The sequence below is a fragment of the Dromiciops gliroides genome, chromosome 5 (genome assembly GCF_019393635.1).
Source record: "Dromiciops gliroides isolate mDroGli1 chromosome 5, mDroGli1.pri, whole genome shotgun sequence".
NCBI classification, from domain to species: Eukaryota; Metazoa; Chordata; class Mammalia; order Microbiotheria; family Microbiotheriidae; genus Dromiciops; species Dromiciops gliroides.
Window position 1 is genome coordinate 224,972,840 of NC_057865.1, and position 13,026 is coordinate 224,985,865.

A 13,026-nucleotide genomic window follows, 5' to 3' on the forward strand; every position below is an offset into this window, starting at 1 on the left:
GGGAGGTGTAGTTTTCCTTTTAACCGAGAGGGCGGGACGCTCCCTTCTCTCTTCCTCCCACTTGCCACCAACCCCGCCTTCCCGCCGGCCGACCTACTCTTCCCAGCGTGCCCGGCGCGAGTATAGGCATGCAAAAGCAAGGCCCTGGGGCCTGACTTGGAAGGCGCGAGGCAGGCCGGGAGTTGTAGTACACCTGGTGCGACGTATCGCTGGTGGCCCGCGGTAGCGGAGACTCGCCATCCCAGAGTGCCCTACGCCGGAGACCGCGCGCTTGCTCGCTCGCGCCTGCTCGCCCGCCCGCCCGCCCGCTCGCGCTTTCTCGCTCGCTATCTCTCCCTCCTCCCTCACGTACCGCGGGGGCTCCGGCCACAAGCGGCGGCGGCTGAGCAGGAGACAACCGCGACGGCGGCGGTGGCAGCAGCAGTAGCGGCGGCGGCGGCGGCAGCGGCGAGAAGATGTCGGGCGAGGACGAGCAGCAGGAACAGACGATCGCCGAGGACCTGGTGGTGACCAAGTACAAGATGGGGGGCGACATCGCCAACCGTGAGTGCGGCCCGGGGGGCTAAGGCGGGCGGGCGGGCGGAATCCAGCGGGGGCGAGCCTCGGGCTGCGGGGCCGCGGCCGCGGCCGTGACTCGGGGCGTGCGGAGAGCCGGGTCGGGGCCAGGGCGGTTGGGGCGCCGGGCAGTTAGCAGTGAGGGAAGGGCGCGCCCCTCTCGGGCTCCGGGGGCCTCGAGGGAAACGGCGCCGGGGCCGGGACCTGGTCCGGTCCTCCCGGGCGACGCCGGGGCCAGGGGTCAGGCTGGCCTCTGCACCTGGCCGGGGCTCCGGGGCCGGCCCGGGCACGTGTTGCCGAGTCCCCCATGCGGGGCGCTCCCTCCTCCACTGCCGCCGCAGCTGACACCAGCTGCCCCGCCACGTGCTTCGCTGGGGCCTTTTCTTCTCCGTGCCTCCACCTCCCATGGGGGGCTCCCCGGGCACGGCTCGGGCGAGGCGGGCTCCCCCAAAGCTTTGGACCACCGCAGCCTGCCCGCTGCTCCCGGAGCGACGTCCCAGGGCACTGCTCTCCTGCCCTTCCCCCCAAGTCCCACGGAGCCACCCCGGGGACATCCCGGGTTAGCTTCGATTTCCCCGGGAATTGACATTTCCTTGGGGGTGTTTTCCGTGTCTCTCCGCACTCGGGCTGCGGGCTTAGGAAATGCTAGGCGGAAAACAGCTTCTTTTTGCCAGCCGGGAGAAGTTTTCCCCTTTATTTGGCTCGCGGTGACTTTGCTAGCAGTTGTCCCTTTGCCGTCCCCGCCGCCGGGCAGGTGTCACGGTTTCCCACTTCTCCCCAGAACCCCTTTGGTCTTTCTCAGCACCGTATCCGGACCCCCTCTCAGGAGAGCAGCTATGTCTTTTCTTTTGTCCCAGTGACTTTCGGTAGGGTTGGTACTGTCAGTAGTACTTAATCTGGGCTTGGGAAAGTCACATCTTTTTTTGATTACGAAAGAGATGGATCCAAATTGAGGTTTGACTACACTCCAGGCTCAGACATGGTTGCTTCTCTTAAGAGCCATCGTCACATACACATTAAAACCCCGTACCAAGGCGGTTTGAGAACTTTAGAGTTCAGCTGTTGGAAGATTGTGGGATGAGGAAAACAATTCTCTCCTTTGAAGTCCCCGGTTCTGTTGAGTATTTAGGGTACACTGCTGCTTCTGACCCATGTGCTCTCAGCATTTAATTTCATTCAACTTTGTCTTAGGACGTTTTTGAGGAATGGTGAAGTTTTTATGTGCTGTGCTTACTAACACACTTAATTTGAGGGTATCAGGAGATGGAAGAAGAGGACATTTAACAAGGCATCAGTCTTGGTATTCAGCTGTCTTCCTTCTGTTCTTGATGCCTATAAACAACCTTCTAGCTTGCTTTTCTTGCATATGGGTTTTCCCCTGGGTTCTTTTAAAGTTCATAAACCCTGTCCTATTACATCAAAGGGTACCCCCTTCCTAACTTTGGAGAGGGGAAAAAGGTCAGACCATGGCTGGAATTATTCTTAAATCTGTTATGTTTTGACCAAGAGTTAAAAAGGGAGTTGTTTATTTTTCTTGAGGAAAGGAGATGGAAAGGAATTTAGCTTCCAAATTGAAGAGGAGAAACTATCTAGGTTTTCCAGCAGCTTTCCTGGGATGTGGGCTAGGGGCATTATTATTAAGTGTGAGGCTTGACATCCAAGTTATTTTACCAAGGTCGTGCCCACTCCTTATAAGGATGAAATGCTGGTGTTCTAAGCAAGATGTACCCATCTATCCTACCAGGAGTCCTGAGGCTGGTGGTGGAGGCATCAACCTCAGGGGCATCAGTGCTGGGTCTGTGTGAGAAGGGCGATGCCATGATTATGGAGGAGACAGGAAAGATCTTCAAGAAGGAAAAGGAGATGAAGAAAGGTAACAAGCCCTATTCTGGTTTCCTAATGACCTAAAACTTGTGTAAACATCTCTGGGATTGAAGTACTTCGGCACTATAGGTGGGGAAGGGGACCAGAGACCTGTTCTAATCTAGTCAAAATGGTTAAGCCTGGGTGGAATCTGGTGAAGGCCCTATTCCTCTTTGGCTTAGGGGTACTAGAACTCGGGAGAAGCAGGTACTAGGGTTGACAGTCACTTTTTTTACAGGTATTGCCTTCCCTACAAGCATCTCGGTAAATAACTGTGTCTGTCACTTCTCCCCCTTGAAGAGCGACCAGGACTACATCCTCAAGGAGGGTGACTTAGTAAAAATGTAAGTTCCTGACCACTTAAAGGCCCACCCTCTCCTCAGCTTTGGTCTAGTCTCCTTGTTGTACCCAGGCTGGTCCTCAAGCCTCATGTAAGGGCTTGTCATGTTCGGAATCATGTTCCTAACACTTTGCTCTGTCTGTGTCTTTTAGTGACCTAGGAGTCCATGTGGATGGTTTCATTGCAAATGTGGCCCACAGTTTCGTGGTTAATGCATCTAAGGTGAGTGATTTGATCTTGAGGCTCCCCTTGTTTGGTGCCAAAAGACTTGTATGGGTGTGGCTATATTGTTTATGTCCTCCCCTACCCAAATCCAAGCCATTAAAATACCTAGACATTTATTTCTACAGATATACGACATTGTTTAAAGTGCCCCTTCCCTAAATTCCTCCCTCTGATTGGGAAGAAAAAAGGAAAGTTACTTTTCTCCCTGGATGAGTATGGCAAGGGTCATGTTCAAGGAAAGGTACTGATCGCTTCTCTCTCTTATCTTCAGGGCACCCCCGTGACAGGGAGAAAAGCAGATGTGATTAAGGCAGCTCACCTGTGTGCTGAGGCAGCCCTGCGCCTGGTCAAGCCTGGAAACCAGGTATAGGAGTGTGGTTTATACAACTGTAGGGAGACTTGTGCCTTCTCTTCTCTCACCAATTAACCCCATACCCCAGAGTGAATTCTGATTAGCTGCCTCCCATCTAAGTGTGTCCTCACCTCAGTTCTCTGTGAGCCCTCCTGAACTATTTGAAGATCACTACTTGTCTGCCTCTTTCCCATTATTGTTACATTCATTTTTTTTTCCTCTCTCTCCATTTTTCCTTTTCATATAGCACATAGCTGAGATAAGTTAGGAGGACAAACTGCTGCTTTTATTCTCCCCTCTGAGTAGCATGGAAAGCTTGATATTAATGTAGCTTTAGGGTTAGGAGGGTGATAGGTTAGACAATGAAAAAGTTAGAATGATTGTTCTAGGCTAGTACTTCTTATAGTAGTCTGGAAACTTCTGGAGGTCCCTGAGAACCTTTCTGGGGTCTGTAGGTCAAGACTATTTTTATGATAATACTTTAAATAATATTGGACATCCTCCAAAATTTAAGAGTGTAAAGGGGTCCTGAGACCAAAAAAGTTTGAGTCCCAGTATTCCGGGGGTAGTTCCCATTCTTTCTCTGGGTGGGGAGTTTAAGGTTGGAGGCTGCAATGGTGACTCTACTTGTATCCTGATTTTGATCTTGTGCCTTCTAGAACACACAAGTTACAGATGCCTGGAACAAAGTTGCCCATTCATTTAACTGCACACCAATAGAAGGTAAGGTTGTGGGTTGAAGGGTCTCTGTTCAGGATGAGTATTCAGCCAGGAGATAAGACTCAGGGGATCTCCCCTGGCCCAGAGCAGAGAAGCCTCATTCCTGAGTTCAGGATTAGGCTCCCTTTGTTGTCTGTTCTGGACAGCTTCTCTTAGAAACTGCTGAGGGAGGTGGGTTCTAACAACTTCCTCCTTGTCACACCACGCGCCAAAGGCTCACTCTCTCCCCTCTACTTATAGGTATGTTGTCTCACCAATTGAAGCAACATGTCATCGATGGAGAAAAAACCATCATTCAAAACCCCACAGACCAGCAGAAGTAGGTCTAGACCCCTGTCCTTATAAATCTTTCCATATTCCTTTAAGGTCTCCTCACCCCCAATTGTTAATCTTCTTTTCCTTCTATTTGCCACAGGAAGGACCATGAAAAAGCAGAGTTTGAAGTCCATGAAGTCTATGCCGTGGATGTTCTTGTGAGCTCAGGAGAGGGCAAGGTGAGCTTCCTCCAAAAGAGAGAAAGGGAAGCAAAGTTGGAAGGGACATGATACCCTTCCATTCATTGTTCACGAGGAAGTAGTTTGGCTGGAGAAGGGCTGGACTAGGGACATGTCTCTTGTTTATTCTCTTGTAGGCCAAGGACGCAGGACAGAGAACTACCATCTATAAGCGAGATCCTTCAAAACAGTATGGCCTGAAAATGAAAACTTCCCGTGCCTTTTTTAGCGAGGTGGAGAGGCGATTCGACGCCATGCCATTCACTCTCAGGTACCTGTCTGGATGGGGACAAGTTGGGGACTGGGAATGACTCAGAGCCTGCCTGCACACACCCATCCTTCCTACCTGTCCAGACTTGTCTCCCCCAAGTCAAAGGCATATATATACTTAATGATGGATTCTTGAATTCAGGATGAGAAAAAAGTGCTAGGGCCTGATGCTAAGAATACATTCTTCAACTCTTTCTCTGAATCTTTATCCTCAAGGTTCAGCTCAGGTGCCACCTCTTCCCTGAAGCCTTTCCTGATCTTCCCAGTTGTCAGTATACTCTTCCTCCTCAAATTGCTTTGTATTTTTGATTGTGTTCCTGTTGTATTCTCCTCTCTCCTCTTCCCCACGTAAGCTCCTTGAGGGCCAGAACAATCTTGTTGTTGTCTGTGTATATCCTCAGTACCCAACATGGTGTCTTGTATAAATTAGGAGAATAGATATTGGTTAAATTATTGAAAGCACAGACAGTGTGGTAACAGCACCTGCATCCCCATATATTCTTGAATATAGGGCATTTGAGGATGAAAAGAAAGCTCGGATGGGTGTGGTGGAATGCGCTAAACATGAGCTACTACAACCATTCAATGTTCTGTATGAGAAGGAAGGTGAGTGCTGGCACCGTGGGGTGGTTAGAAGCAGTGACGGGTTAAGTTCTTGGCTCTCGTTCCTTGACTTTGGAGTTGAGTGACTTTGGGGCTCAGGGTATGGGGAGAGGAATCAGACCTCCCCCCCCCCCCAACCTTTCTTCCCTCTTCCACAGGTGAGTTTGTTGCCCAGTTCAAATTCACAGTGCTGCTCATGCCTAATGGCCCCATGCGAATAACCAGTGGTCCCTTTGAACCTGAGCTGTACAAGTCTGAGCTCGAGGTCCAGGATGCAGAGCTAAAGGTGAGTAGAGGTGTGGGAGTGGGGGATCCAGGACCTCTGTCAGCTGACCTAGAAAATACTCAGTTTCTTCCCTACACGTCATCGGCTTTCTTTCCCCTTCCTCTAGGCACTCCTTCAGAGTTCAGCCAGTCGGAAGACCCAGAAAAAGAAAAAAAAGAAGGTTAGTTATAATCCTTCTGATAGCTTGGGTCCATTACTTTCATCTTGATTTCCTTTTCTGAGAAGGGATCCTGGTGATCCCTCCTGGAGAGGCCCTAGATAGCATCCATATTGAGCCTTTGTCTTGGAGATTTTCCCCAGAGAATTAGATGCTATGGTGGGGCTTTAACAAGTCAGAAAGAAGACAGAAGTCTGATTCTCCTCTTTTAGAGGTTAGGCTGCCCCCCTCAGGATTGAACCCAGTTTTTATGAGTCCAAATTTAGAGTCCCAGGCTTCAGGTGACAAAAGAAAAAAATAGTTTAAAAAACCAAACCAAATGATTTGAGTCTAAGAATACTTCACTGAAGAGGAATTCAGACTCCTGTTGGCCCTTGTCTAGAAGCATTGACAAGTTTGTCCCTTTATGCCCTAATCCCACCAAACTGACCCAGACACTAACCCAAACTGTTAACGGTTTTTAGTTGTCCTTTCCATTGCAGGCCTCCAAGACTGCAGAGAACGCCACCACTGGGGAAACAGCGGAAGAGAATGAAGCAGGGGACTGAGTTGGTTTCCATCTCCCTAGCCCAGTACTCCTCCCTATTTCCCCTCCTATTACATCCTGGGCTCCACAAAGAGCGGTTCATCTTTTCCACCCAGGACCGCTGGCAGAGTGGGGAACCTCTCCCCTGATCCCAATCCCTACAAACAACCCTCCTTCCAATGACTACCAGCTCCGACTGACTCTGGCCTTGGGAGGCTAGGGCTCCTGGCCATCGCAGACTACTTTAAACAGAAAAAAGAAATTGAATAATAAAATCAGGAGTCAAAACCTGTCTTCAAGCCCCTCTTTCTACCTTTTTGTATTTCTCTCTGCTTGGTCAAGGTTGATGGCCCAGCTCTACAGGGAGAGGCAGATGGCCGATCTAGCTTATGCACCGCCACCACCTCCCCTGGAAGTTTTTTACTCTCCTCTTTCCTAGTGGTCAATATCTATTTGGGGTGCCAGCCCCATTCTGCCTCTTCGAGTCTCTGTCTTGCCTCAAAATGGGGTTGGGGAGGTATCTTCCTCCATTTCTCATTTTGATTCTTATGTAGCAGAATCCTTTTCAGAACCAAGCTGTCTGGCCAGGCCCCTCCCGTTTTGTAGGAGCTGGAGCCTGTAATTCTGGGATTCTCTTCTGTTGTATGGATCCTCTTGTTTAAATTTTTAGTTTTTACAAGGATAGGATCCACTTGTTTTCTCACAGAACTATAAAGAAATGGCCCTTCCCAACTCAACCTTGTTCCTGGAATTGCCTGTAGTTCCAATCTAGAGCTGAAAGCCCCATCTGCCAATGTGGTTCCTGTGTGTGGTGCTCTACCGTCCCTCTTCTGAGAGGGCAGGAGTCAGGGGAGCAGATTGACTCTTAAGGAGGGGCTCCTCCTTTCTGAAGCTGTTGACTTGGATTGTACAGATTCTTGGGGCTTTGTGGGTTGTTGTGGGAGGGGCAGTTAGTAAGTGGGGTCTTGGGGAGCTGGGGCTCCCACTAAGTCCTGGGGTTTTTAAACGCACAGAGATTGCGTCAATAAAACAAATTGGATTTGCTGATGATTTTCTGATGTGCCATTTGTAATGCTGCTCATTTGGTGATGGGTGGGGGGGGGTGTCTTGGTAGAAGATATGTCTTGGATAAGCAACTTCCAGTAAACTGGAACAGGTTCCCTAGGATATGATAGCTCCCCACTATATCCTAATATGAGGGCCATTTATTCCATCTTAAGTTATATTCTGTCCTCCTTGGGAGCAATGAAAGGATAATAAAAATCCCACTAATTTCTCTGGATTAGAATTTTTAAGACTTGTCTGTAGGAAGTGGGAGATTTATGGTTGTTTAATTTTTCTGGAGTGGAAATGTACCTCTTTCGAGTCCATTTGTTCAGAAATAATAGGATACCCCATCCCCCCCAGGAATGTTCTGTTATTTTTTAAAAATAAAATTGATAAGTAATATTTGTGTTCAGTGTGTGGATGGATTTGCTTGGAGGGAGGGCAGCAGGTAGATAAGTCTCTGAAAATCCCAGCATGTTTATTAATATGCCAGTGAGGCAAGGAAGACACAGCCTCAGATCTTCTTGCTAGACCCTTTTCTAAACAAATCAACTCTAATAGCCATGATCTGAATTAAAAAGCATGTATAAAAACTTTTGAGAAGCTGGGAAGAATAGCCAATTGTTGGGTAACGATCTGAATCCAAAAAGATCTTGACAAACAATAATCTGGTGAGGTTTCCTCTAATAGTAATAACAAGTGCTAGATTTTTCATTTGATAGTTTCTTTCTTTACCCAAGTACAAGTAGGGAAGATGTAGAAAAAAACGTGATGTACTGCTGTGCCCAGATTGAACTTGAGGCTAAAGAGTTTTCAAAAGTGAATTCTACTTCTAACAGTGCCCTGTCACATACCTTGTGGTGAGGCCAATTCAGTTCTGGATCCAACATTTTTGGAATGGCATTGAACAGAATTGTGTCCAAAGGCCCATAACCATAATGGTGAGAAACCTGGAAATCTTAATGATGTGAAGAACAGTTCTTGATTTGATGTTCAAATCCTAAGTGAGTTGCTTAATAACTAAAATGAGATGATAGCATCAACCTCCCTGGGTTAAGAGGATAAAATAATATAGTACTTATAAAATACTTTGCAAACCTTAATATTTTGTTATAATTACATAGTATTATTAATAAAAGTTTGATTATTTTTCCAGTTACATATAAGGATAGTTTTCAACATTTGTTTCCATGGAATCTTTAGTTCCAAATTTTTCTCCCACCCTCCCCTCCCTCCTCCCCAAAACAGAAGGCAATCTGATATAGATTAGATGTGTACCATCAGATTATACATATTTCTGCATACGTATGTTAGTATTATTACTCATCACTTTGCCTGACCCTTAAAGTCTTGTTATCTGGTCCTCAGGATTTTGAAGTGGAAGGAACCCTAGAAATTAATTGTTTTCCTTCTCTGTAAAATAAGGGATCATCTCTAAGATCTCTTAAAGCTTTAAATTCCATGAAACTGAAGTATTTTAGGTACCATCAGGAAATAGAGGAGGAGGAGGATGAAAAAAGGTGACTTTGCCCCAAGGTATCCAAGTAGCAAAGAGGTTCCAACTCAGATTCCACTTCTAAAAGCCAATGCTCTTTTTAGTACATCAAACTGTCTGGCTGATTCTGGGCCAAAATATGGGGAAACTAGAAACTACCAGTAAGTTCCTAATTAGGGAACTTCATGGATAAAGTGGGGACATATATGTGTACGTGAGATTCATGCCTCAGGATGATGGACTAGGTGGTTTCTTGTTTCCTTTATTTCTTAGGGAGACACAGCAGTAGAGGTGAGTGGAGCTGGTATTTGGGAATTTTATTCACAAAGGAGAGGGGATAATGGTGTCATAATCTGTTCCCACTCTGAGGCTCTTCCTCAGGTGTTACAATTCTAGCTTTGACAGTTGGAATTTCATTTTCCTAGAACTATTTAGTCTTTATTCTTTTTTTTTTCCTTTTTGTGGGGCAATGGGGTTTAAGTGACTTGCCCAGGGTCACACAGCCAGTAAGTGTCAAGTGTCTGAGGCTGGATTTGAACTCAGGAACTCCTGAATCCAGGGCTGGTGCTTTATCCACTGTGCCACCTAGCAGCCCCCTAGTCTTTATTCTGAAGTTAACAAATTTAATGACCAGCTTGCCCTTTTTTATCATTTGTTTTGCTTTTAAACTTCACTCAGTTGGAGGAATGAGTAGCTGAAGTAGCAGAGAGAGTGATATACTGACTAGTTCAGCCCAGTGACTTTATGTCTTTGTGACCTTACCTCTTGATTTTTTTTTTTTTAGTGAGGCAATTGGGGTTAAGTGACTTGCCCAGAGTCACACAGCTGGTAAGTGTTAAGTGTCTGACATCGGATTTGAACTCAGGTCCTCCTGACTCCAGGCCCAGTGCTCTATCCACTGCGCCACCGAGCTGCCCCTACATCTTGATTTTTAATGGGGAAACAGGCACCTCAGATACTTGGGTTCACTCTGGAGTGGTGGTAGGTATGTGTGTTGGGAGAGGTGGGGAGCACTGGATTTTGAAACCAATTAAAGTCAAAAGAACAAATGAGAACATACGGACTTTTCCCTCCACCTGCTCTGCCACAATCAGTTGACTTGCCTAGCCTTGTTAATGTTACCTTCTCAATATCTCTCCCATCCATCTTCTCTCAAAGAGCCACTACTTAGCTGTTATTAAAATTATCCTTTCCTTTTCAGGTAGGACTCTCTTCTGTTTTCCTAGCTTTCTTTTCTTCCTTGGGGAAGAAGATTTCCTGATCTCTAATCTGCTTCCTTCCAACAACTAAACTTTGAGAATGCTTCTAATAATAATTGATATTTATATAGTGGTTTAAAGGGGGCAGCTAGGTGGTGCAGTGGATAAAGCACCAGGCCTGGATTCAGAAGGACCTGAGTTCAAATCTGGCCTCAGACACTTGACACTTACTAGCTGTATGACCTTGGGCAAGTCACTTAACCCTCACTGCCCCCACCAAAAAATAAAATAAAATCAAAATATATAGTGGTTTAAAATTTACAAAGCACTTTACATATTTCATCTCACATGACCTTATTTGCATCATGGAGCAGATACCTGTGAAGTAGATATCCCTGTTTTATAGGAAACTGAGGCCCACAGAATGACTTGCCTAGAGGGAGCATGGAAAAAACTGCCCTTCACTTACTCAGACCTCTGCTGATTTCTTCAATTCCAGGGGTTCAATGATCACTTTGATGTTGATGACTCCCAAATGTCTATAGTGATCCAACATTCTCCTCCTGAGCTCCAGACCTACATCACCAGAGCTCAAATGGACATTTCAAACCAGATGTGCCATAGCCATCTCAGAATCAACATGTCCAAAGCAAAACCTCAAACCCATTTGTCTTTCTTATTTCCATTGTCTACCACTGTCCTAGTCACTGAGTTTGGCGACCTGGACACCTCAATCTTACTCTCCTCACATATCCCATCAGCTGCTGAACTTTGTTGTTTCTACCTCCCCAACTGTACCCTCTGGTATATTCTCTGCTCCTCACTCATACAATCACTATCCAGTTCAAGACTTCATCACTTCACCTGGACTATAGCAATGCTATCGGTCTCTATTCCTTATGTCTCTTTCCATTAAAACATCCCCCACAAAGCTACCAAAGCTCTTTTCCTAAAATATAGGTCTGGGAGGCAACTAGGTGTCAGCAGTGGATAAAGGCCCTGGAGTCAGGGGGGCCTGAGTTCAAATTCTGCCTCCGACACTTGACACTTACTGGCTGTGTGACCCTGGGCAAGTCACTTAACCCCAATTGCCTCACTAAAAAAAAAAAATAAGAAAATAAAAGGAAAAAAAAGATAGTGGATTTAGCAGATACTCAGGGACCCACCTGGAGATTTAAACTGATTTAATTAGATAAAGTGACTGACTGTTGACCACCTTACTAGAGTGTAAGCACATCTGGCTGGTACTTGAGGGTTCTTAAGAAAGTAATTGTTCTCAGAAGCTAACAACTTTGAACTTTGACCACCTTCCAGCCCAGTGAACCAATCAGCTTGAAGAACCTCCCATTTCTGGGTGGGGAACAGGAAGGAGGAAGCAGACGCTGTGCAGAGAGCTCACTCTTTTTGGCAGCAAGAGATGGTGGTGGTGGTGGTGGAAGCTAGGGAAGTTTAGGATTGTCAGACTATAGGAACTCTGTTCTCAATCTTTCTCTTTCTTTTACTATCTTTCAATAAACCCTTAAAACACCTAAATTCATTTCTCAGTGATTTTAGTCAGTTTCTCCCCAAACTGGGGGGGACAGATTAGAACCCACATTTAGAATTTTAAATTACACGGTTGCCTCGCAAAAAAAAAAAAACAAAAACAAAAAAACAAATAAAATAAAACAGGTCAGTAAACAGGTATAAAAAGACAAAGTCCTTGCCCTCATGGAGCTCACAATTAAATGAATGAGGGGAAGATACTACACAGATGTAAGATTAAAAGGGGCCATGGGGGGTGGGGGAGACAAGGATAGATAATGTTCCAGAAGTCCAAAGGAGTACAGATAGGTGGGAAATGAAGAGACAGCTGGCCTGGGCTTTAAATGGAGGTTTCAGAAGCAGTGCTCCACTCCTCCCTCCAAGGACAGAGGGTACTGCTGGGGTGTGAGTATTTACTAATGTTTGACAGCTCCTTACTATCTCTATTAAATATATTTGTTTTGTTGGCTTTTTTCCTTTATGGGAAACAATGGAGGTTAAGTGATTTGCCCAGGGTCACACAGCTAGTAAGTATCTGAGGCTGGATTTGAACTCAGGTCCTTCTGACTCCAGGGCTGGTGCTCTATCCACTGTGTCACCTGGCTGCCCTACCTCAACTGAATATAAACTCATCTGTCTGTCATATATATATATATGGTTTGGGGTTTTTTTGGTGAGACAATTAGGGTTAAGTAACTTGCCCAGGGTCACACAGGTAGTAAGTGTGAAGTGTCAGAGGTCCTCCTGACTCCAAAGCCAGTGCTCTATCCACGGCACCACCCAGCTGCCTCTCATCCATCTGTCTTTAAAGCTCTTCATGACCTGGCACCATGCTACTTTTCTAGTCTTAAAAACACATTATCTGGGCAGCTAGGTGTCGAAGTGGATAAAGCACCGGCCCTGGATTCAGGAGTACCTGAGTTCAAATCCAGCCCCAGACACTTGACACTTACTAGCTGTGTGACCCTGGGCAAGTCACTTAACCCCCATTGCCCTAAAAACAAAAACAAAACAAAACACATTATCTGGGGCAGCTAGGTGGTGCAGTGGATAAAGCATGGACCTGAGTGACCCTGGGGCAAGTTACTTAATCTTCATTGCCCAGCAAAAAAAAAAAATCTAAAACTAAACCCAAAAAACCAACATTATATTATATTATATTATATTATATTATATTATATTATATATTATATTATATTATATTATATTATATTATATTATATTATATTATATTATATGTATTATTATACACCCCCATCCCAACCCTCCACTCTATAGTCCTACCAAAATGCCTCAAACACAACAAGGATGCTTGGAATGCTATCCCTCCTCACCTCAGCCTTTTAGAATACTTCCTGGTCTCCCCCACC

At 46.0% G+C, this 13,026-nt stretch overlaps 1 protein-coding gene across 1 annotated transcript; it reads left to right on the top strand.

Annotated features, from left to right (window-relative positions):
- The first annotated feature begins 261 nt into the window (after positions 1–261).
- PA2G4 (proliferation-associated 2G4) lies at positions 262–7,840 on the top strand. The gene is made up of 13 exons (XM_043967797.1): positions 262–543; positions 2,300–2,428; positions 2,657–2,762; positions 2,911–2,980; positions 3,255–3,347; positions 3,995–4,058; positions 4,296–4,374; positions 4,471–4,549; positions 4,687–4,820; positions 5,331–5,425; positions 5,581–5,708; positions 5,815–5,868; positions 6,348–7,840. Exons 1-13 carry the CDS (start codon positions 456–458, stop codon positions 6,411–6,413), a joined length of 1,185 nt encoding a protein of 394 aa, XP_043823732.1. The 5' UTR covers positions 262–455; the 3' UTR covers positions 6,414–7,840.
- Positions 7,841–13,026: the final 5,186 nt, after the last annotated feature.

Excerpts from the sequence above, each read along its gene's own strand:
- PA2G4 (XM_043967797.1), top strand. The coding sequence starts at position 456 with ATGTCGGGCGAGGACGAGCAGCAGGAACAGACGATCGCCGAGGACCTG. Across the intron at positions 2,981-3,254 it reads TCGTGGTTAATGCATCTAAG|GGCACCCCCGTGACAGGGAG; the intron begins GTGAGTGATTTG and ends TCTTATCTTCAG. Across the intron at positions 5,426-5,580 it reads TGTTCTGTATGAGAAGGAAG|GTGAGTTTGTTGCCCAGTTC; the intron begins GTGAGTGCTGGC and ends CCTCTTCCACAG.